The following is a 22,989-nucleotide window of genomic DNA, read 5'->3' as shown; positions in this document are numbered from 1 at the left end:
ATTCACCAAGTGGTCCATCTGTTAAATCTATGTCTCTCAAATTTAGAGACAATGATGTCATGTGGGACAGTGTCAAATGCTTTGCACAAGTCAGCAATGTCAGCTCACTTCATATTTTGGGCTTTTATCACAAAACACCTGTGAGAGTACTTTTTTTTTTTTTTTTCCAGAGGTGCTGAAATAGCCTGTGGTAGATTGGGAGGTGTCGTTTCTCCAGGCGTTTGGAGTGGTCTGATGGGTTGTGCAGTTAGTAGGTACCAGGCAGATGTTAATATTCCCTCAAAAACATTCTGTTTCCAGTTATTTGTAAAGCATATACCTAAAGATCCACAGTGTTAAAATGCAAACCATGTTTGAGAAGTTAATACTAAAATGACTAAATTTTGAGGACAAATGTTTTCAAAGTTTAACAAACGTGTCCTAATGACAAAACTATTCTTTTTTTTTTTTTGCTCACAGGACCAAGTGAGAGCAGACAGTAACCCAGACTCTTTAATACACCTTCAGCCCAAGATATTTCAACTTTTGCCTTCCTTTAAAAAGTAGTAAGAACTATGACATTTATACAGTTTCTGGATTCTCTGCTCAAACTGTCAGGAGAAATTAGGAAAGATCTGCTCCTGCCTGAAAGTTTGCAGTAGATGGAAAAAGTAAGAAAGAACTGCTAATAGAAGTGACAAACACCCATGCTACCTGAGTTCAGACACAGCAGTAATCTATATCATTGTTTTCCTCACAGTTTTAAAAGTAAGGGTAGGATAGCAGGGAGATTTCAGGATGCCTTGAAAATCTAGGTAATTCATTTAACAGCTGCAGGAGAGATGTGAGAAAACAAGTAGAAGGGCTTTAGAAAGCTGGAGAGTGACGGTTGATTTGCAGCTCCTTGCCCCGCTCAGCTGGAGAGCTGGGTGGCCAGCAGCAGCAGGTGTACCTTGTAAAGCTGATTTTCTAGCAAATAAGCCCTCTGCTAACTTGAGCACCAAAGTTAATTCAGCTAGTCCTCCTCAGAGGAACAGCTAAAATAGCTTTTGTCGTCCTGTGCTATCTCTACCAGAGAGGAATAGAAGGTATTTTTCCATATTTTATTGTAACTAAAAAGCCTTAGAATTTTTTTTTAATGGGGAATTGCAAACAATATTTAAAAACACATTGTAGTTAAAAAGACCAATATTTTTAAATGAAGAGTTACTTATATGTGCTTGAAGGCTCTTGTCTGCTTAGAGAACAAACTTAAATCTAACTGCAATGTCTTTTTCTTTTAAAAGACATTCTGTAACTCTAATATTGGCGACTACTTCAACTTCCTGGCATGTATTTTTAAGGAGTAAATCTTTTAAATCAGCCATAATAATGAAATTACCTAAAATTATTCTGATGTTCTTACTATTAAATTTATTTTTAAAAAAAAAGTATTCCGGTGGCTAAGGATGTGTTCATTAAGGTAAACGTTACTACTTAGAGAAATATTGGTAGTAAAATAAACTTTGAGATCTTGGCTCTGCATATGTAAAACCAAGCTGCTGGCACGCAGGAAGCTTGTAATAAACCAATTTAAGTAAAACATTGAGTGTTTATGTCTATTGCAGTCTAAATTAATAAATATGTAAATGTGATTTTCCTCTTTGTTTCACAGGATTATACAACTGGTAACTGTTGTGTTAAATGATAGTGAAACATGTTGCTGATTTTCAGAAAAGAGCTATTTTTTTCTACCTATAAGAAAAGCAGGGAGCTAGCTTCATTTTCTTTCTTGATGCACAGTTTGAGTAAAAAGGCACTGTTCAGTGAAGTCTATGTTCTTCTGGGGGCAAGTTGGCGTTTGTACTATGCAGGGGGAAATCTCTTCGGGGTCAAGGAGTCTGGTGTTTTGCTCCTGCAGGCAACCATGTCGGTCCCTCTCGTGTGCACGCACCACCTTGTGAGCTCTAGTTATAAAGCTGCTGTTTAATTTTCCTCTGCCTCTAACAGAGGTCTGGTCTGTAACGGTGCTATTCTGATAGGCTGCCTAGGAGTAAAACCCAGTCTTGGAGGATTTGAGCACTGTTTTTGCTGGTCACGTAGGTTATGCAGTTAATATCCACTGGACTCTTGACTGTTTCCCTGCTTCTTACTTGAAAGCAAGTGCTGTTTTTTGTGTGTGGTGGTTTTTTTTTTTTTGTGTCTTAATGTTGTGTATCATCTTCTGGAGAGAAGCAATACAGTGTATTTTCAGAATTGAGGAGTTGAAAGTGAGAGAGTGGTGGAAGGTAGGTATATAGCTGCAATATTGGGTGCAAAATATCACTTAATCTGATTCTCGGGAGCTTCAGCTAGATTTATCTGGTGTTTGGTTTTTTTAAAATAATATCTCTTTTATAACAATCTAAATGTTATAGCTAACTTCCAATAGTACTGCTTGTTTCCCTCTTGTTTCTTTTCAATGACAAAGATTCAGTCAAGCTGTTGATGGTTGTCACAGAGCTCTGTTCAAGTCAGACCATGTTCGTTGGATTATACTGGCTGGTGGATGGTGTTTCTCGGTGCTGATGTTTCAGCAGATGCTGTTTTTCAGAGTGAGGAACTCTGAGTGAAATCCACAGTGGGGCAGTGTCAGATGAAAGCTTCCAACTACCCCGTTCAGAGGAGAAGGTTGCAAATTGCAAGGTAGAGATGGATGTCTCACTTGAAATGTGGCTTTATGCCTGCAAAATGCCCCTTCCATGCCTTGGTCACACATACATGCTTATCTTACTGGAAATATCTTTTTAAATATTGTCTGGAAGAATAGGTAATAAAAATACAAATAGAACTGAACTGCCTCTGTAGGGTATGTTTCTTGGGTAATTCCCTGTGTGGTAGCATGCCAGCAGCTGTAGTAGTGGCTAATTAGTATAAGAAACAACTGGGGTTTGGTTTTTTTGTTCTTGTAGCTTCACTGAAATGCTGAAACTCTTGGTGCACTCACTTTTCCCACATCCCCTGAGCCAGTACCCACAATGAGCAAACCCAGAAAGAGAGCCTATTTTCCTGAAAGTAAACTTCATTCAAATCTTGGCTTCTGAAACCTGTCACGAAATAGTATCAAGGAAGCTGCAGGCTCAGAATACCTCAACTGACTTGTGCAGCTGTGGCTGCAGGATTTGACTGGGAGACCATTGAAAGAGATCTAATAATGATAATGACTGATAATGTCTATAGCTGTAAGAGATCTTCACTAAATAGCTGGATGGTTGTTGCTCTTAGACCTGAGCAAAAAGCCATGGAACCAGGGAAGGAAATGCATGATACAAATATGATCAGAAGTAATAGCCACAGAATTTGTGTGAAGTTTTTTCTCTTTACTTTTTCATATAAAAAGTGTTCATTAATAGCTAATTTGGGATAAATTGGTCTGAGTAATATTGTGTAGTTCTTCCTTTAACCTAAAAGGGTAGTAACTGCTAGGCTGCAGGGAGTTCTTCAGTTCTTATTTTCTTGTTTTCTATCCCCCATCCCCAACATGATTATTATTCTTAAATACTTTCTGAAATCTCACCACTTGTATTTCTTTCTTCCCCACCTTTTTCAAATCCACATCACTTCAGTCATGATGTTTAGCCCTCCAGAGAACTAGAAGATTTCTGTCACATCTGCTATGTAAAACCTTGGACCACGTATCACTTGATACCAAAGCTCAAAGTTGTCCGCTGAATGGAAAAATTGACGCAATGACTATGTGTATGTTGATCATCCTGACTCTTACCTCTTGTCCCTATTCTTTCCAGATACTTTGCAAGACAGGGGAATTGATAATGTCTTCAGAACACTGCACTAACAAACGGCATCATAACCCAGTGGACAGTATATGCAGAAAGATCAAATCTATCCAAATGATGGACCAAGTCTCTAACTCTGCTCTGCAGATACCAAAACTTCAGTCCCAGAACTTTGACAGTCCACAGTGCAATATCAAAAAAAATCTAGAAGAAATACTGAAGAAAAGAACTTTTAGAGGTCATGATAGTAGTGATCCACACTTAATCAGTCCCAGCAGTGACAGTGTTTTCTCTGCAGGCTTGCAGTTGCTGTCACCTTGTCTCAGCCATATCTCTGACTCCTGTTCTGCAGATGATAGCTGTTCAGTCACTAAAAGTGAAGAGAGATCCAGCAACTCATGGATACCAGTATGCCCCATGGAGAAGTGTTCCCCATCCTACTTCAGATCCAGAGAAGCTAATACCCAGAATGAACTGCACTCTTTATCAAATATTGAATCTAAAGATGTGTCTCGTGAACAGAAGTATCTTACATCAAGTCCAAATTTATATTTCTTTGCATCTGATAAAAAGTCAGAAAGTCCTGTGATCCAATCTCCTGTGCCAAAGAGATTATCTTTGAGTGAAAGAGGTAAAAATCGGCGGGGGTGTGTGTGTGTGTGTGTGTACACGGACGGGGACGGGACACAACAAACACCTCCCAATCCAAAATCCTAGTCATATGAATATTCAGCCTACATAGATGACATTTATTTACTGCTTAAACTACTAACAATATGTTTTAGAATTGCTCAAATCTAATAAGACTGCAAAAAGCTGAGTAAAATCTTAAACTTTCTCTAAAAAATATTAATGTGAGTGTAAAAAGTAAGGAAATAATGAGTCAAGTAAAAAACTCTTTTAAAATGTGCCTATTCCTTTTTGTGTATAAGAGATTTGGCTATTAACTTAGTCTGCCTTTAATATGAAAAGATAGATGGCCTGGGTGTGGTGCTTAGTTGTTCGGGGTTTTTGTAGTTTAGATTTTTTCTTAAAAAAAGATTGTTTTCCTAATAACCTAATCTGACTCTGATTTCTCTACTATATATCTGGAGGGGGAGGGAAGAAAAAGCTGGCCTCTTAAAATGTTCTGGTTTATATGTTTACTTCATGCAAAAGAATAGTCAGAGTTGCCCCAGACATGCATGTGTAGAAGTAGAGGCTCCAGCTATGAACAGTTCCTGGTATTATTTGGCAGTTAAAACTCTGTTTTTATTTGGGGGTGGGGTGTGTGGATGGTTAGGGTTTTTTAATCACTTTAAAGAAGTGTGTCATGCTATGTGTGCTCATGCTATTACAAACATAATATTATGTTAAAAGCTGTGGAGCATGAAAGTTACTATGAGCAAATAAAGATGGAAAATTACAAACACATTCTTCATAGGATGGAAGCAGCCATGGGGGTACAAAGCTGGAAACATGTATGATGTGAGCTTGATCTGTGAAGAAGACTTACTGACCACCATCTTCTGTGCATGCGATATAGAGCATACAGGTTTGCCAGTGGCTTTTCTTTGCTCTGTTTTATCTTCTCTCTGCAAATTTTCAAGGCTGAGATTGCCACATCTCGGGAACTGTAACACAATCTCTAATTCTGCTTGGACTGACTGGCTACCTTAGCTAAGTGGTTGTATGAGTGGCAGATGCAGAATAAATGTCTGCCTCTTGCATGGTGCCTGTCTCTTTTCTTCCCCTTCCTGCCCCCAGCTGATCTTTGCTGTATTTTAGTGCAGAGGAAGTAGAAGAGCAACATGCTTCTAGCAATCAACCTTGTTGGAAATGACTGTTTATTTCTTTTAGGCCTTTTCCTGTAGAAAAGAGAACTTTGGGAAACTCCAGAGCAAGAGATGTTTCTTCTGGGTTCCACCTCAAACATGACTAAAAGTGGTAGAAAAGGGAGTTCAGCAGACTAAGATAATGTTGGTCACAGGGTTTGCCCAGTTTTAGGAGAGGCCTCAAAGTACTTGTATAGCAAATGAGGCAAGTTTGTTTTTCTTAAACTGAAGTTGACAAAACTAGTAGTCTGGACTCTTATACTTCTGTATTTGGAAAAAACCAAAAGCTCTAAACTGTTCCTTTCCAGGTCACACTAGAATTGTAGGAATCAGTTGCTCGTCTGCAGCTCTCAAGGAGAACTGAATATGCACTAGTGCAGAACAATAGCACACCATTTTACAGCTTTTTACAATGGCCTGCTGGACTTCAGAGTCTGGTGCATGCAAACCTGTGTCTATTTTAGGAAAAGTAGCAGTTTCCAAGATAATTGATTATTTGAGACACACAACTAGTCGGGGATTGGAAGACAGTGGTCTTGAAGAGCTGTGCAACATGCTTGACCCAGATCAGAAAGACGTCTCTGTGGACCTGGAAACATATCACGCCATCATGAAAGAGTGGATTGAAGACTGTAAGAGAAAATGGTAATAGCCTTTTATCGATCTATTTTGTAAAAGCTTCTGTCAAAACAGCAGAGTAGGAAGCTGCCCCATGGCTTGTGTTTTCTGTACTCTGGAACAAAGATGGCATCAGGGACACTGTGACTGCCGTGTGGGTTTTGGCTGAAAGCTTTTAAATGTTACAAGGTTGATAAGCAATCTAGAGTCGTATTGATTTTGTGATTCTTGGTGCTTCCTTGTTTCAGGGAAGATAGTGCTACTGAGGAACCGACAGTAAGCATGGAAGACCTGGAATTTAAAGTGCATAAAACCACCTCTGAAGGTGCAGACTATTTTATTCTGTTTTTCTTCAGGAAAACTCCATTTTCTTAAACTATAACCAAATCTCCTGCTTCTTTCAGCAAAAAAGTCACATGTCCGGATGAATGTTACATCAGGAAGCCTGGAGGCCTTTGGGGGTGATATGTCTAAAGGAGACATGTAAGTCCATTTAAGAAATTCCTCCTCGGAATTTAGTACTCCTGGCTTTGAATTACTTGAGAGCAGTTCCTAGAACCACTATTTCATAAAACTAACTTGGCAGAGTTTCTAATGCTGATCTCAGTTTGCACTAGCTCTTGATGCTATCATGTTCTTCCTCACGGTTTCTGTCAGACTAAAAAACACACTAGTAATTTTTCCTACTGATATCTTGGTCCTTCTGTGTCCATTTGCCTTTTTAATTCCTTGTGGTCAGAGTTTTGCCAGGCATTTCTTTTTTTTTTAAAATGGTTCCTTCCCTCTCCCAAGTTCTTAGGTGTATGACAATAGACGACATTTATCTCCTGAAAAACCGGTCCTTGGTTTTGTTTGTGTGTGGGTGTGTTTTGGTTGGTTTTCAGTTATTTGTTTTCTTTTATTTTTATAGTCATGACTCTGACTTGCATTCTGTTATAGCAAAGCACTTGACAAACACCAGAAGTTTCAAAGAACTTTTGCATTTTATGCATAGTCAAAAATCTTAATATCTGCTTTCTGATGCTTCTCTATTGTTTCTCAGGATCTCAAAAGGGTGATCCTGATCAAGTCTCAGTTGAAAGCATAAGTGGGGGATAGTTTAGGGGAAAAGAAAGGATCCAGAAATTGTGGAGTTAGTACAGAAGTATTAGTGGTGGCCTTAGAGTGACTAACAAAGGCTTTAAGATACTGTCAAGTAGATCTCCAGGTGTGGCACTTGTCTGGTGGCATACTTTAATTGCAGGAAGAATAACAAAAAGTGATTAAAACTAAAACAGCTCCTGGTGTCCATAGAATTAGAGAACTGATCTGAAGATGACCTGATATCTCTGTACGCTGCAGCGTTATAAGTCCTCTGTGAGCTCTCCTCTCACCACTCTAATCAGTGTAGCACAGCATCAAGATTTCCAGAAAGTATAAATTGGATCCAATCACCTTTCTCAGTATTTCCTTGTTTTCTTACTGGAACAGGGAGACTTCTGACTTGATAACATGTGTTGCGGACCTGCAGTACAACAACCAGAAGCTTCAGGAAGAGAACAACAAGCTGAAGCTCACACTGGAAGCTGTGGATGAGACCAACAATAAGCTGTTGGCAGATAATGAGGAACTACAGCAACAAATAAAAAGGTGGGAGACGCGATGGCACCAGGTCTACAGTGTAATGGCCATGGTCAGACCTATCTCCCAAGTAGTCCAAACTTGCTTTATGTTTTTAACCCCATTGGTGCTTCATGATGTTGACTTTCTTGACTCGTAGTATCTGTAAGGTTTAACCCCCTTGCGTGATTGTTCTGCTCTGTACCTTCTGTTTCTTATAAAATCAGTCATTCATCTTACAGCCTGGCTCTCGCAGCATGAGGTGCTGTGGGTGCACACAGGCAAAATCTTAGGGTAAATCAAAAAATTAAAAAAAGAAAGCTTAATATTGCCAAGAGAACAGCCAAGCACTGGAAGGCTTCCAATCCTAGACCACACACTTGCTGCCAAGCAGAGGGGAAATGAACACAGAGCTATTTTGCGAGTCACTTAAGGAACTAAAGTGAGTTGTCTCACTAGCTTAGAATTGCTGTAGCCTGGGGATCCATCAATGACACAAGTACAAGCCTGTCTTTACAGCGAGTTCATAATGTTCATCTGACCCAATTAATTCAAATGTGATATAGTTATGTCAGCTGCCAAACCATTCCCAGTATATTCTGGGGAGATTAAGGCAAGAGTCCTGCAGCATAGCTGGCATGGTCATGTGCCCTCATGTTGGACCACATTTCTCTGGGGTCCTCTGCAGCCTAGAGCTACCCAGGAAAAGGGCCTTGCCCCATTGGTTAAATATACATTATTTGGGGCATCAGATTAGGATAAGAAAACGATGCAGAGATTACCCTTGAAAACTGAACAGAAATGGTTTCTGTAACTGCTAAGAATGAAGTATTGTAAAGGTGAGTTTATGTGCTCAGATAACCTGATATATTTGGCTGTAACAAGCTAGATTGTTGGGTGAATGCAAACAAAAGCATGTTATCTTGGATGCTATGTTTGCCTGGGGTTTTGTCCCTTACTGTGAGAGTGGAAGGGGGTGATAAATAGAGAGTAAGTTCATGAGAGTTTACCTACTGGACAAAAATGGTGGGCTTAAACTTGATTGTTGCTCTTCTGTTAAGAATCTGTGCCAAAGAATAAGTCCCTGGTGGCTTCTAAAAATACTGTTCTTGGTATTTAAAGTCTATCTAATGAACAACAGTAACTTGCTGAAGTTTCTCTGGATTTACTTCCCCCCACGCAGCATCCAGCATTCTGTACTGAAAGCCAAATCACTGGAAGAAGACCTAGAAGAAGCAAAAAACAACCTGAACTTCTCAGAAGAGAAGAGGCAGCAGATTCTCTGCCAGAATAAACAGCTAGTAGGTGGTCTTATTTCTTAGCTTACATTGTACAGCATCTCATGTCATTGTTACAGCAAGGTATGACTGCTTAGACTGTAAAAATCAGCAATATGACCTCCTCTCTACGGGTATGTACTGAAGCTTTTTGAGGATGTTTGAAATGTGATTTATTAGTGTTATAAAACACTTAAGTTTTTGCATGGAAGTTTCTTTAAACTGTTGTCAGTTACAATGAAGAAAACAATTAAAAGGGCCAATCTTGCATATAATTATGCTTGAAGACAACGGTGCATGCTGCCATCATTGAGCCCTGTCTGCTCTGAAGTTGGTGATGTTCTGCCAGAATTTCACATGACTCTTCTAGTGCCAGCAGGGACAGGAAATTCCATTCAGATGTCCACACAAAAGAGCTATTTTCCAAAACACTCCTAGGTTATTGTCAATGTCCATATGGACTGGCAGAGAGGACAAGGACTTATCAGGCCTGTTCTGGACTGACAGCTGGAAGACAGGCAGCACACCTTGGCGTGTCTCAAAGGGCACAAGTTGCCTACATGAGAGTGTCTAAATTGCACCCCAGGTGTCTGAGTAGCAAAGCCTGTGTGACTGTAAGAGGTGTAAAGCAGCCTGGTAACAGGGCTGATGTGGCTGCAGCTTTAGCAGGTGTTGCCAGACACCAGAGCGTAGGCTCTCCAGAGAACATATGTTCACGTCGCTGCTGTGTATGTTGTTCACACTACAGTGGCATCTCTGTCTTGCTGTGTGGGCGTAGCTGTAAATTGGTGTTCCATAGCTCTGTGCACTGCTCATGGTGGGTATTTAGAAATAAAAAAAAAGTCTTCCATGCTGGGCAAGAACACCAGATATTTTTGGTGCTGTCCTGCTGCAGTGTGTTTATATTTTCATTTTGTTTTAACTTCAGATTACATGCATAATTCACTTTGTGAAAAAGAGATGGGGTAGGAGGGAGAAATATTGTTACAAGTTCTGTGGTTGTGCTTGGAAGTCCCTTAGTTGCTGTTCTCTGTGCAGTGGGGGTGCCAGGTGGGATACCACTACCTTTCTTCAAGTCTGATATGAAAAAAGTGTAGTGTGGCACACAGGCTTTCCAGATTTGTCTTAACTCAAGCATAAGCACAACTAGAATTGCTAAATCTGGCCTTAAATACCTCCTTCCTATTGTCTAGTGGTCTGACTCTTACTCTGATTTGAAATGCCTGTGTCAAACCCTTCAGTGAGGGTTTGAGCTGGACCAGCGTCAGCACCCCGCTTCTTGCTGTGTTCTCTGAAGCAAAGGAGTGCCACACCACAGCTTCTTATCGGGCCCTGGATGTGTTTGTGTTCTGTTGTTTTTTAGCTTAGTTTGGCTTTGAATGTTGAACCTGACATGCTAAAACCAACTATTTTGTTTCTCTCTCTCTCTCTCTCTTTTTCTTTTCTTTTTCTTTTTAAAAAATCTGATCAGGAAAAAGAAAATCAGTCTCTCATCATCAAAATTACTTCTCTCCAGGAAGAGGTAAAATAAATCATGACTTCACAAGTACATGTTCTAGTCTAGCTAAAAGCTCACCATTAAGAAATGACATATTTGTCAGACTTTGAAGCCTGACATGCTAATTAGGTTATCAAAATATCTTACATTTTACAAGGATGACTTACCATAAAACTTCATATCTTTAAGCTGCACTGTGCTTCAGACTTTCCATTTGCTGGGTAAGTAAGGATACAAGGTTAGGGAAGCATGGGGGACAGGGACAAACAGCTTTTCTTCCTTCTTTTTCAAAGCTTTATAGACAAATTCCGAATATTTCTAGTTAACGCAACTATAAATATACTAACTCTATATTGAAACGATCTCCATCTAACAATTTTTAATGTAATTTCTGCTTATCTTTCCCTCCTTTAAGATCCAAAGGAGGTGCCCTGTAACTCCAAAAAAATGCAGTGGCTAGTGGCTCCACTCATGTATGGATCCATTGACGCTGGCCAAGGACCTCCAGAAGACTTGTAGGGAATACACTGCTAATGAAGCTATATTTCTAGGACCATTTTTTCTTTAATAAACCAGTTTTTATCAGGTGATAAAATGTTTTAACACTTGCTTACAGCCTGTGGTTTAGACTTTTTAGGATGAAATAGAGAAACAGGGTAAATCATACATAATAACAAAAAGAAACACCTCATGGATTGAGGAATCTATTAGCTATTTTAACAACATGATAGACATTGTTCTTCACATGTTTACCATGCTCAAGATTAGTCTTTTGGAAAAGCTCATTAAGTCCAAATAGCTATTAAACTGCGTCTTTCCAAAATAATTCTCATGCTGCAGGTCTGAAAGATTTCCTTTAGCTTTTTAGGTCTGGTAGTGCTTATAAATCACGTTTTGACATTTTGTCTTTTCATGCTGCTCTGGAGAAATGGAGGGAGGCGGAGAAAGAAACAGAAACAGTTTCAGTAGGGCAAGCACATAAAATGTATGTGCATAAATGCTGATAGCGCTTTAGAGTAGGCAGTAGTTTGGGGGTGGAGATGTCATTTTGCCTAGTTTCTTCATGGAGAAGCTGTCGATCCATTCAGCTGTGCCTAAACACTCTGTATCTTGTTCAGAATATTAGGAATAGCATGGACAATGATGGACTTCAAAAGAAGATTTTGGAGATGTCTAAAAATGCAGCAGAGCTTCAAGTAAGCATTTCAGTTCTAGGAGGAACAAAAAGACAGCCTCTAGTTTACATGGGTTCAATGAGGGGAATTTCTACCTCTGGAAGGTTGGCAGCCCTGAACCTGTCTGTAGTAAAGAACTGCAGTGCAATCATAGCTTGGACAGCGCAATAGCTTTGACTAAGAAAGTTGCTGTCTGGAGGCTAAAACCTGGGCTACTATAAAGGATCCAAAGTTTCATTCTTTCCCCTAAGTTAAACTTTTACAAAACCTTTTCCCCACTATTTGAGAAAATATATTAGAAAGTCATGCTTTGGCTGTTGTTGCCGAAACTATTAGCCTGGACAGACAAGAGGAAACAAAGGTGACTGTGAAAGCTGAGAATGCTTTCACTTTTAACTGGGTACAGGATTTGAACTCTCTGAAAGACCCCATGTAAGGTATTCAAAGAAGAACTTAATTTTTCTAAGAAAGGAATCTCGATACCCTCTTTCCCTTCCGAGTAGGAGAGAGGAACAGAATCTCATTATAGTGCATACTGATGACTGGAATTATTTTTGATCTTTTAATTCTTCAGATGCAAGCACATATCTATGAGACCACTGTGATGAATAAAGAGGCAAGCTTGATCCAGGTTAGTCGCTTTTACTTCATTACTGTCTTGACTGAAAATACCAACTATGGGATGATTTGTAAAAAGTCAAGGCAAGTCTTCACTGTGGCACTTCTATTTCTACTGTTCTCACACTACAGAACCTGATTCTATAAATGGCTTCAAAGTAGGAGAGATCTGCTTTAGGACCTGGTTATAAGTCAGCATAATTAAAGGTTTCAGGATTTTGCTTTTATAAAAACAAAACCACAACCTGTTGAAACTAACTTGTAAACTTCCGAAAAATGTACAGAAGCTTCTAAAGGCTGCTACTTTCAACAGTTGGTAAAAGAAGGTGCCTGCAGAAGATCCTTCCCTTCATGTCTTTTACTTAAATTGTTTAATTTTTGTGTCAAACTAGAAATGGTGATTCAGGGCCCAATGGAAATTTGTCCTTTCTCATTACTGAAGTGTAATTATCTAGGCTTTGATGAAGAGTGATCATTTTTGATGCTGTTTTAAAATTTCTATTCTGTATTAGAAAACAAAGACATAAGGGTGTCAACGTTGTCTGGATTCATGAATTAGGCAAATAGCCTTCTAGGCCAATGGAGTTCCTATTTAGCAGAACATGTTCTGAACCAGCTGATGAAATATTTGACTACTAGGCTGTTTACAAAAATGAGTGCAGCTGAATTCAAACAGTGGCAAGAGAGAACCGAACTTCAGTGTGACTCAGCTGATAACTCTGTAGCTGAGTGTTTCTTAATAGTATAGTGGGTTTGGGTTGATACTTTTTTTTTTGTGGTGTTTTGTTCCCTGCCCCCACTCCAAACAGCTTGAGGGCACAAAGTAATTAGCTTTTTAAAAATAGTTCTCATTTTCTCCTGCTTGAATGATTCAAAGCTTTTGTGATGTCTATAGTATCCTCTTATTTTAAAAAGGCTCTTTTTAGTCTATTAACTATACAAGAGTTTTGAAAGCAGACTGCTAGATTGCATGTTCTTGTAGATAAAGGTGAGTGGTTTGTATAATCTTGAAGAACCTGGTGTGGAAAACTGACTTTGCTTGTTGGCATTAGGATCTGTGGAATAAGGGTTTACCTGCAAGCTAAAAAAACCTTTCATAGCTCTTTATCCAAAGGCAGATTGGATGGGATTGGTGGTCACTGAAAATTATTATGGCAGCCTTTCTTTTCCAGGCCTGCAGAAAGTACGTGAAGATAGAAAGCACTTTAATTTTAAAAAAAAAACAGACCCTTCAGCACAATATATCAGTTGTCTCTGCCAAGGCTGGAAGCCTGGCTCTATAACCTCAGTTTTCCTGCTTAGCTTTCTTTGTATTTAATCTTTCAAATACCTCAACTATTTTTAAAGAGGAAGGGTAGAAAGAAGTCATTAAGGGGCGAGAGGACCAGAGCTCCTACTTGAAGTTCCTGTTCGCTCTAAGATATTCTCTGCTCATCTATGCAATGTTTTCTATTGTAATGGCATAATATGACTGAAGCCTATTGCTAGTTGGTGACGCTAAGATAGATACTACTTCTGCTGACTCCTTAGTTTTACCATGACGGTTGCTACATTCTCCATCAGACCTTCTACTAGGTGGTGTTTAATCTGCAGAGCCCTACAGTCTATGCCTTTAGTCATGAAAACTAAAGAGAGTAAACTTGGAACATTACAACTTGTTCTTAAGGGTCAGCTGGGATTAAAACTCATGCCATGCATAATATAGTGCAGGTTTTCAGCTAGAACTAGAGTGCTTCTGTCTAGTTTAATCTGCTCCTGCTGGTACAGAAACCAGGTAAGTAATAAATTAAAACACAGCATCTGGAAAGGGTTTTTGTCGTCTTAATTTCAGGAGTTACATAGAAAAGGTCTGACTACTTTCTGTTAGGCAATATGCAAGGAAATAAACTGTGTTCTTTTAAACTTGCAACTATTTTTGTTATGTAATTAGGTTGCTGCTCAAACCTAAATCGTACAGCTTACTGCTGTGATGTAGGATTGAGTATAGCGTTACTTTGGTTACAAAGCATCATAGCCATAAGTATTACAAATGTATTCCAATGTGCTAGTTGTCAGGTTGTGTGCTTTAAAGGTTTTCTCCACAATCTCTGCAGAAGGAGCAGGACATCAAAGAACTGAAGTTAACCATCATGGAGTGTTCCTCAGTAATAGAGGTATGGGACCAAGTTTAGTTTTTTGATTATGTGAGAGGAAAGCATGCATACCCTATGCTTATTCTGCATGGCAGACTAGCACTCTAACCAGGTATGATGTATGTTTTAGACTTTGCGGGCAGAAAAAAATAAGCTACTGGAGAACATGCAACACATGCAGCAAGAACTGATCTCGTGAGTATTGTGAACAGGCCCCAGGAAATGTTGTTCATCAAAAGTCATAAAGGGCTGATATTTTATTTATTTTTTTTTTTTCCCCCCCCTGCTTCTTTTAGAAATGGGTCAAGTTTCCCATTATTGCATAAATTTAACAGTAACGTTCCTGAAGGGATGAATTCACTGCACTGTGAACTGGAACTTGCTCAATCTTCTGAGGTATGAATCAAATCTTTATTGAATCTCTTCCCAGTTGTCTTGCATCAGTAAAGGAAGAACAAAGCTCATTGCCTGTAGATAATTAGATAACCCTGGAATTTGAAGCCATTAATCCTAGCACACAAGCACAGAATGTGAAGGTTACAATATTGTCCCAAGTACATTGGAGAAAGTCCAAAGAAAATCAAAGAAAGCACTTGGATCTAAAAAAAATGAGACCTACAAAGTAATGCATTTAGCTGGCAGAAGAACAGACTGATAGGAGACGATATGAGTTTCCAAATATATAGAGGCTACTATGCTTAAGAATGTAACACTGCCTCCACTGGACACAAACAATGATTTTTCAGTTGCAGGAGGGGAGATTCTTTTTTTCCTTGAATTCTAATGTAGTGAAAAAGAAAATTAAGCATTACAGTGAGCGTCTTGACGAGGTTGTAGAGTCTGCATCATTTATTCTTTAGAAACTGATAAGCACATGTCTGTAGTACCATTCCCTTACCCCTCAGTAGGTACAGTAGAGACTGATCTTTAGAAGTTTTAGTACTGCAGTTGAGCCTGTTGGTTTGGAGTTGTAAAGTCCTCCATGTCCTCTGCAGAACACCTCTGCAGGTGGTTTGGTGGCTTTTGGGATCTACATTTTTGATCAGACACACTTAACATAACACTGGAATATTGGTCTCTAATTTACTGTTCTCGTAGCTTTCCAGCATTCCAATGAAGAGCTACTGGAAAAAAATCGATTTACATGTACGTTATGGGTTTGGCTCAGACTTTCATCTGAGCTATTCTGTGCCCATTTCCCTAAAGACATTCCAGGGAGTCCCATCCTTCCTTACAGTGCTGTCTTCCCTTCAGATGCAAGCTGTGCAGCAGAGCTGGTAACATATGCATGCTATTGCAATGATTTTTCTTGTAAGACTTCATCGTGCTGCTACCTGCTTTTGTATGTGGTACATTTGCAAAGAGTTAGTATTTGCAACAGGAAAAAAAAAATAAATCTAATAATAGACTAAAACTACAAGCCCAGAAATGAGAGAGATACTTGGCTAGGCAGCTCTGTTTCAAGAGTGACGTATTGTCCCCTGTTGCAGCTCCCCACAGACACAGTGAGTCACTGTGTTTACCTCTCATACTGTAATGAGACACGATTCCACCAAATCACCTGTAAAGCACATAAGGGCTCTGCTTATTCATCACTTGGTAAAGCCTCTTCTGAATAAAGATAACTTATTGACTTCCTTTTGCCTACTCCTGACATGAAAATTTACATTGGATCACTCAGCAGCTTTGCTGGCCTGCTTTCTTTAAATCCCCATGACGTGATGGTTTTGAAAAGCTCTTACAAGCTTCAAGTTTCGGTAGCTCTGACCTTCTGGTAAATACGATGCAGGGATTCTTCAGAAAAGTCTAAATGTCACTGATGCTGGTTTGTAATAAGGAGTTGTCAAAATAAGCTCTCTGGCTCTTCCATCTCTTCAAAGATTACCAAGACTGAATGGACATCCCTGGATGAAACACTGGACCGTGAAGTGCTGTTTTTACTTCAGGGACCTGAATATGCTGGAGAAAAATTTAAGTCTGTCTTGCAAAACCTGGTCAGTGGCAGAGCTTATGTGAATAAGGATGTGGTTTTCTGTCAGCCTTTTAATTAGGATTTCTCCAAGCATTGATAATCAGATCGTGTTTACTCCGTTTGAAAAAAAATAAGTATAGCTTCTTTCGGGGTGGAGAGGGGGACATACTTTAACGATATCACTTGGCTCCTACTCTAATACTGTAACTTGGGTAATCTTGGGCAACATTGTGTCAGACTAGTACTAGAAATGCCAGAGTTTGATATTTTTTTTTTTTTAAATTTTCTTTTCTTCCCCCATCCCCCCAGCAAAAGGAAGCTTCTGAAGCAGAGGACCTTGTCATGACTTCTTTACAATGGGTAAAAGATCCTGATGTGAACATGCAACAGGCCTGGGAAAGAAAACTTATAGTAAGTAACGCTTTCTCTGAAGCCATTTTATGTGCAAAAGCTTAAGGCGGGTATGTTACTGCTGTATGCTATGTATATTAATCACTTGAGGTCGTAGCAGTCTGTCTGGGCGTTAGAGATGGCTGTATGGAGAGAAATATCTTTTATAATTTTTTCTGAGGAGGAAGGGTGTGATTACTTTTCTACTTAAATATTCTGCTTCTCCTGACCTGTCTTGTGCGAGATCTCACTTTGTTAAAATATGCTTGAAGAAAAGGGTAGTTGAAGCAAGTTGATTTGAAGAGGAATATGAGGTCAGATGACAATGCTATGTTTTGTGAGCTATGAAGCTTTTTCTGCTCATGGCATGTTTCTGTATGCCTTAAGCACCCCTTTTCCCCTGTGCTCTGAATCTAACTACGATAGTGGATGGTTTCACTACCAAGAGGAGGGAGGTGGCTTTATAACCAGATCCCAAACCACAGCCTTTGTAGGGTCTGCTTTCTTTTGAAAGGCAAAATGTTCTTTTGCTGGACGCACTCAACAGGAAAAGTTTCTCCAAAAACTTATTTCAAATTTAATTTTGCATAATGTATTTTTACTATTCCTCATACCTCTTTCAAGGCTTGAAAGTAAAGACTTCTGCTCAAGGTAACTGGCAGAAATAACTTCCCCATGTGGTAGTAGCAGTAGGTGCGCACAGCTTGACTCTCTTGCTCTTGTTCTTCCCTCCCATGTAACAGCACAGTTTTTGAAATATTTAATCTTGCTGGATGTAACTCTTTATCTAACCTGCTCCTTCTTACTAATCTGTTAAAAACACTGCTACAGAAAACTCCACCAAACTGCATATGAATGCTGTCTTTCGGCTCCTTAATAGATGCAAAAACCTCAGTCCATCCCACCTGGGTAATAGCAGGTGGCACCACAGTATATGGTGCTTTAAGCTGTTAGCTTTTAAGCAGAAAGCTACCCTTTTCATCAAGTGCTGCAAAATGTGGTAGCTGGTCCTCTTCATCTTTCATGGGCAGGTGGGAGCAATCATTGGAGCCATCCAGTCCTGCAGGCAGCTGTTATAGGTTTTTTTTCTTTTATTTGTGTAAATCCTGACAGCTTCCCGTTGGAAAATGTGCAAGAGTCTGTCTCTTCGCCCTGGTGTGACTTTGGGTAGACTCTAGGGAACTGCTGGCTCATGTAGTGCTGTAACTCTTTGATCTTGACTAAAAGCTTCCTCCCTTAAAGTTGTCATAGCTGAAAAATGCTTGTTAACTTACATTCATGTTGGGATCATTCCTGTTAAACATGTGAAGCTGAAAACTTTTGGTGTGGATGTTGGAGCTGATCTGGCAAATAAATTCTGTTCTGGCTCCTTAGGAAGCAATGCATTTGAAAACTCAGCTAACAGAGGATCAAGGGAGAACAAGATGTCTTTTTTTTTTAAATAAAAAGTCCTGTCCTTCTGGGACACATGGGGATGGGAAGTGACCTCATGGGAAGTGCACTGTCTTCACCTAGCTAGAACAAGCCAGATACGTGGGAAACACGGTATATGGAGATGAACAATAGTAAATCCAGAAAAAGAGTCAAAGGAGCTGCTTCCACCCTCAGAGGAAGCTTCTGTAGAAAAAAAGGAATTAAATCTTGGACCATGCACTATCACTTGAAACCTAAACACTTCCCACCATTTCCTGTCAAATATATTATGGACGTGTTTTTCTGCGTTCTAGTATTTTTAAGTATGTTTTAAAGTATATTATAAGTAAATTTTAAGCGTGCCTGTGTTTTTGTGAGTATATACATATATTTAAGCATGTGTAGATGGTGACAGTAAAAACTTTTTCACCCTTTTCCTGCTAGAAGATAAGACTGTGGTACATGTGACCTGATAAGCCTGTACTGCTTATGTGTCAACACCATGCTATTTCTAAGAGCAAGGGCTGCCTGTTCCTTGGCTGAGAAACTGATCTTCAGGATGTGGTCATTTGCACATGGTCACATCCCATGTCATCCCAGTAAACCTATCTAGCAATACTGCGCAGGGCGTGCGCGCTCTCTCTCTCTCTTTGTAGCATGGTACTTGCTGCGCTATGCTTTTTTTTTATTCTGTTTGAAGCTCACGAACAACATTAAACTCTAACTTGCAAGTAGGTATCGTGGCCCATGTTTGTAGGGTTGACGTTTTCCCCTTTGAATAATGTAAAACCGCAGAAATATGAGCCTCATTCTTACTTGACCACTGTCTGACTCTCTTTAACAGCTCTTTAAAAGCTGTGAGGACTCTTTCGCATGTTCAGCTGATCAAGGCCAGGAAAGAGGACTGGATTCCTCTTTCTCAGTCTGTTATACTGCAAGTCACTCTTCAGAGAAATACAGAAGATGCAGTGTTACTTAACACTTCATTTTTATCATCTTCCCCTTTTTCTCCCTACAAGTCAGAGGTAAAACTGGAAGCCTTTGTCACAGGGGTCATGCCTTGGACAGATTTCATCTGCTAGGAATGTATGACAAACTGAAATACGGATTTATTGGTTTGGGGTGGGTTTTTTGTTTTGTTTTTGCGGCAATACAAATTCAGATTGGTGCCAACAGACTTAGTTGTACCTTGAAGAAAGTCATAGATGTCTAAATTATAAATTTTTAGGGATTTCTGCAAGGTGGTCATTATTAAAACTCTCTTATGTTTTTTGTTGCTGTATCTGGGTGTCTTGTGATGGAGGTTTTCTGGGGTAAATTGTAAATACTCCATCATGGGCCATGCAATCTTCTGCCATGCTTACCATAAGTACTTTCCAACCATGTATTTGTTTTACAAGGCGCAAAGAGGAAGAGGACTATTTGTGTACCCTAGATCTGCCCAGAAAGAAAGGCTGAGAGTGGCTTTTTGACTAAGAATTAACCTTTTGAAAAAAGGTCAGATTGAGCTAGTATGCGGAAGGCTTATGTTTTCTTGTGCAAATGGTTATGCATTGCTCCATCTTTTAAGTGTTTGTACTTTAAGACTTTTTAAGTACTAACACAGTCTAGTCTCTGTTCCCACATCCCTTCAGATTCAGGAGTTAGAGCACACAGGTTTGAAGTTTAGGTAGCTTTGTTAACCTGTTAGACTGCACAAAATACAATGGTTTTGTATAAAATGGTACAATAGGTGTACAGAAACTCATTTCTCCTTTATAATATATTCCATATTAAACTGTGTTTTTCCTCATTTCTCTCTCTCTTCCCCCTTCCCCCAAACAGATGCTGTGTCAGTAGATTACAGGATATTGTCAATCATCCACCTTCTTTATTGCTGGCAGTCTTGCATGTAGGTGATGGTGCTAAATGGTGGAGCAAGGAAATCAATTCTCACCATGTAAATTGGGGCTCTGGTTTACTCTCTGGCTCTGCTCCTCATGTAACAACATAGCAACTCAGTTTCCAAATTCTACAGGTTCTCAAGCAAGAACTAGGAGAAAAAAGACACCTTTGGATACAGAACCTTCATCTCTTGGAAAAATACAAAGAAACCCTAGATAAGGATTTTATTAGAACAGCGAGCAACCTGAGGAGAACCAAGACAGAGCAACTTCATCTAAAGAAAGAGCTCTCTGCCAGGTACCTCTTCAAAGTGTGTGTGTGTCTCTCTCTTTTTGGGTTGAGTTTTTTGTCTGTGGAACAAAGTTTACAGAAATCTGAAGGGTTTTTTTCACAGATGAAATTATCCTCTGTTTTGGAGAGTGGATCTGGTTTTAGCATAACATTACACTATGTGGGAGTTTAAGGTTTGTGTATGAAGTAACATATGATCTTGGAGATGCCTTTGAAAACACTAGGGAGACCACAGGCTGAGCAGTTAAAGAAAGAGGGCACTGCCTATCTAACAGGTGCAACCATTAAATAAACTGCTGGTTTTGTGTGAAGCAGAGACCTGTAAAATATATGCCTGCAGGCATTATTGTTTTGGGAGACAATTGCTAGCCCCACATGATATAATGTCTCTGTTTCTCAAGGGTATAGCTTCAATGACTTATTAAATATCAAAATGTAACTTGACATTTCAGTGTATTGGCACGTGGTTCCTGCTATGAGTTTTGATGATGTTAATATGGCAGCAAAAGACAGGAGGTATAAACCTCTGCCTGTCCACCCTCCCTCCTCTCCTCAGACATTCAGGAAAATGGCTAGTCAAGGGGTTGGGTGTTTTTGCCGTAACAACTAATCTGAATTTGTTGTCTTTGTGGAACCCAGGTGTACTCATAGTGTCAGCCTTCTGCTATCCTACGCTAAATGTGTGCAAAAAATTTACATGTCTACCTGGGTTTGGATGTAAGCAGCTTCCTAGGGCTTTGCATCCCTCAGAGCTAATGTGGAGCAGTTGTACTGCACTTTTGCCTGACATCTTCCACTTAACATCGTTAATGTAGGCCTCCCACATGTTCTCCCTTCACTTGGAAAAGAGCTGATAAAAAAACTGATGCTTGGTTTCTTAAAGCTGCATTGTCTGTATCAAAATTGTTTGTGGTGGTAGCAACAAGAAAAAAAGATGGGTTAGAGAAGAAATAGGCAAAGGGTTTCTGCAGTAGAAAAGGGGTTCCTCAAAAGCCATCTTTAGTACTGGTTCTGATGGCATCTTCTTGCTGTCAAGTGAAATACACAGCTTCATCAGGTTGATTTCCCAGTGTTTCAGAAAGTATCTGTAGTAATAGCTCCAGGGTACCTTTTCTAGAATGACTGACTCTCTATCTGATTACTGTTCCTCCCAAACCATGAGACAACGTTTTTTTTTTGTTTTTCTTTTTTTTGACCAAATTGCAAAAGTTTGCCCCACTAAGCACTTGCTCTTTGGGAGTGTTCTGGATATTCCAGAAGCTTCTACTATGGTACCCTGCTGGCTGGGGCTGGCACAGCCATTCCACTGTTCAGCTGGGGAGAAACCAGGGAAAACCTTCATTCCCTTCCTAATTCTGGAGCTGCTATAGAAAAGCCTTATCTTCCTGCTGGGTTGAATTGTGCTTAACAAGAACAAAGTCCCTGGTGCTGGATCCTGGGGACCTGCAAAATGTAACAGCTGAATGTGGCTCTTGATGCATGTCTCAACAACTAGTGTGTGTCATCTTCCAGCCATGCCTGCTCTAAAATGTCAGTAACGGATTGTGGTTTGTGCTCTCTCACCCCACAGGCAACGTGAGATAGAAACTGTCAAACAGTTACAAGAAGAAACTGCTGGCCAGGCAGAAACCCTGGGTTTAGAGCTGCAAAAAGCTACAAAGCAGCTTGAGGATGCCAGAAAACAGGTAAGGGGACAGTCTAGTTCCTTCTATGCAGAAAATAAGCAAGCAGATGCAAGAGGCTATGTACAATGCATCGCTGCTCTTGGGGAAGGAAATAGCATGTTCGGAATGGAGTGCCTCATTGCAAAAGTGGAACCAGCAGAGGAAGTAAAAATTGAGGGGGTGGTGACAACAGTTTGCTGATGAAAGAGGCAGCATTGCATATTTGTGGTGGCTTAAAAAAAAAAAAAAGAAAAAACCCAAAATAGCTTCCATACACAGTCCACCCCAATGTAAAAATGCAGAAGTTCAGAGGGAGCTTTATCACTTCCTGAGAAAGAACAGATGCAGTTTGGTTTCATTTACATCAACTGTAGAGGCTCCTTGTGTTAACCAGGCTGCTTTTTTCTTTCCTTCTTTTTTTGTTAAATATTGTTTTGTGCTTAGGCGGAGGATAAAGTTGAAGCCTTTCGCTCTGCTTGTGTGGAAGCCGCATCCTTGAAATGCAAGTTAGAGGAAGCCATTTCTGAGCAGCAAAAACTCAAGGATGTGAATGCAGCTTTAACAAGCGTTTGCCAGTTGCTTCAAGAAAAGGTGGAAGACCAGAAAAGTGAGTAACTGCTGGCAGTGTGCCAGCATTCACTCTTGGACAGGCAAATCCTTTATGATTTAGTTTATGCCAAGGGGGGGAATCAGGTAAGATGCTCTGTGGAGTGGGGTTTTTTTGGTTTTTTGGTTTTGTTTTTCCCCATTGTTTATTTTTCCTCCTTTGACATCTGCAACCATGGCATCTGGGCTGAGAATCAGGTGGGATCCTCATGAGTAGGTGTTAGGCTGGACAAAAGCTGCAGAACCTCCTAACAAAATCCCCAGTACTAGGAGGAAGGGTTAGTAACTCTCTGGGTGGCACTGG

General features: G+C 39.8%; 1 protein-coding gene across 4 annotated transcripts in view; it reads left to right on the top strand.

Moving 5' to 3' along the window:
- Positions 1-3,770: 3,770 nt before the first annotated feature.
- The window catches only part of IRAG2 (inositol 1,4,5-triphosphate receptor associated 2), a 40,789-nt gene continuing 21,570 nt past the window's right edge, over positions 3,771-22,989 (top strand). The window contains exons 1-18 of one of the 4 annotated variants that reach the window (XM_075113816.1): positions 3,771-4,365; positions 5,158-5,268; positions 6,013-6,193; positions 6,415-6,491; positions 6,571-6,649; positions 7,637-7,795; positions 8,949-9,066; positions 10,514-10,564; positions 11,659-11,736; positions 12,290-12,346; positions 14,427-14,486; positions 14,596-14,660; positions 14,762-14,861; positions 16,346-16,477; positions 16,747-16,848; positions 20,258-20,421; positions 21,986-22,100; positions 22,524-22,686. In XM_075113816.1, coding sequence (XP_074969917.1) covers positions 3,771-4,365; positions 5,158-5,268; positions 6,013-6,193; positions 6,415-6,491; positions 6,571-6,649; positions 7,637-7,795; positions 8,949-9,066; positions 10,514-10,564; positions 11,659-11,736; positions 12,290-12,346; positions 14,427-14,486; positions 14,596-14,660; positions 14,762-14,861; positions 16,346-16,477; positions 16,747-16,848; positions 20,258-20,421; positions 21,986-22,100; positions 22,524-22,686 — 2,407 coding nt within the window. Of the gene's footprint in view, positions 4,366-5,157; positions 5,269-6,012; positions 6,194-6,414; positions 6,492-6,570; positions 6,650-7,636; positions 7,796-8,948; positions 9,067-10,513; positions 10,565-11,658; positions 11,737-12,289; positions 12,347-14,426; positions 14,487-14,595; positions 14,661-14,761; positions 14,862-16,345; positions 16,478-16,746; positions 16,849-20,257; positions 20,422-21,985; positions 22,101-22,415; positions 22,687-22,989 lie in introns of those variants that run through there. The other 3 variants (XM_075113843.1, XM_075113825.1, XM_075113835.1) reach the window with 3 other exon arrangements.

The sequence above is a fragment of the Phalacrocorax aristotelis genome, chromosome 1 (assembly GCF_949628215.1).
Source record: "Phalacrocorax aristotelis chromosome 1, bGulAri2.1, whole genome shotgun sequence".
NCBI lineage: Eukaryota > Metazoa > Chordata > Aves > Suliformes > Phalacrocoracidae > Phalacrocorax > Phalacrocorax aristotelis.
Note: the sequence above shows the minus strand (reverse complement) of the source record. Positions and strands in the feature narration are given on the sequence as shown.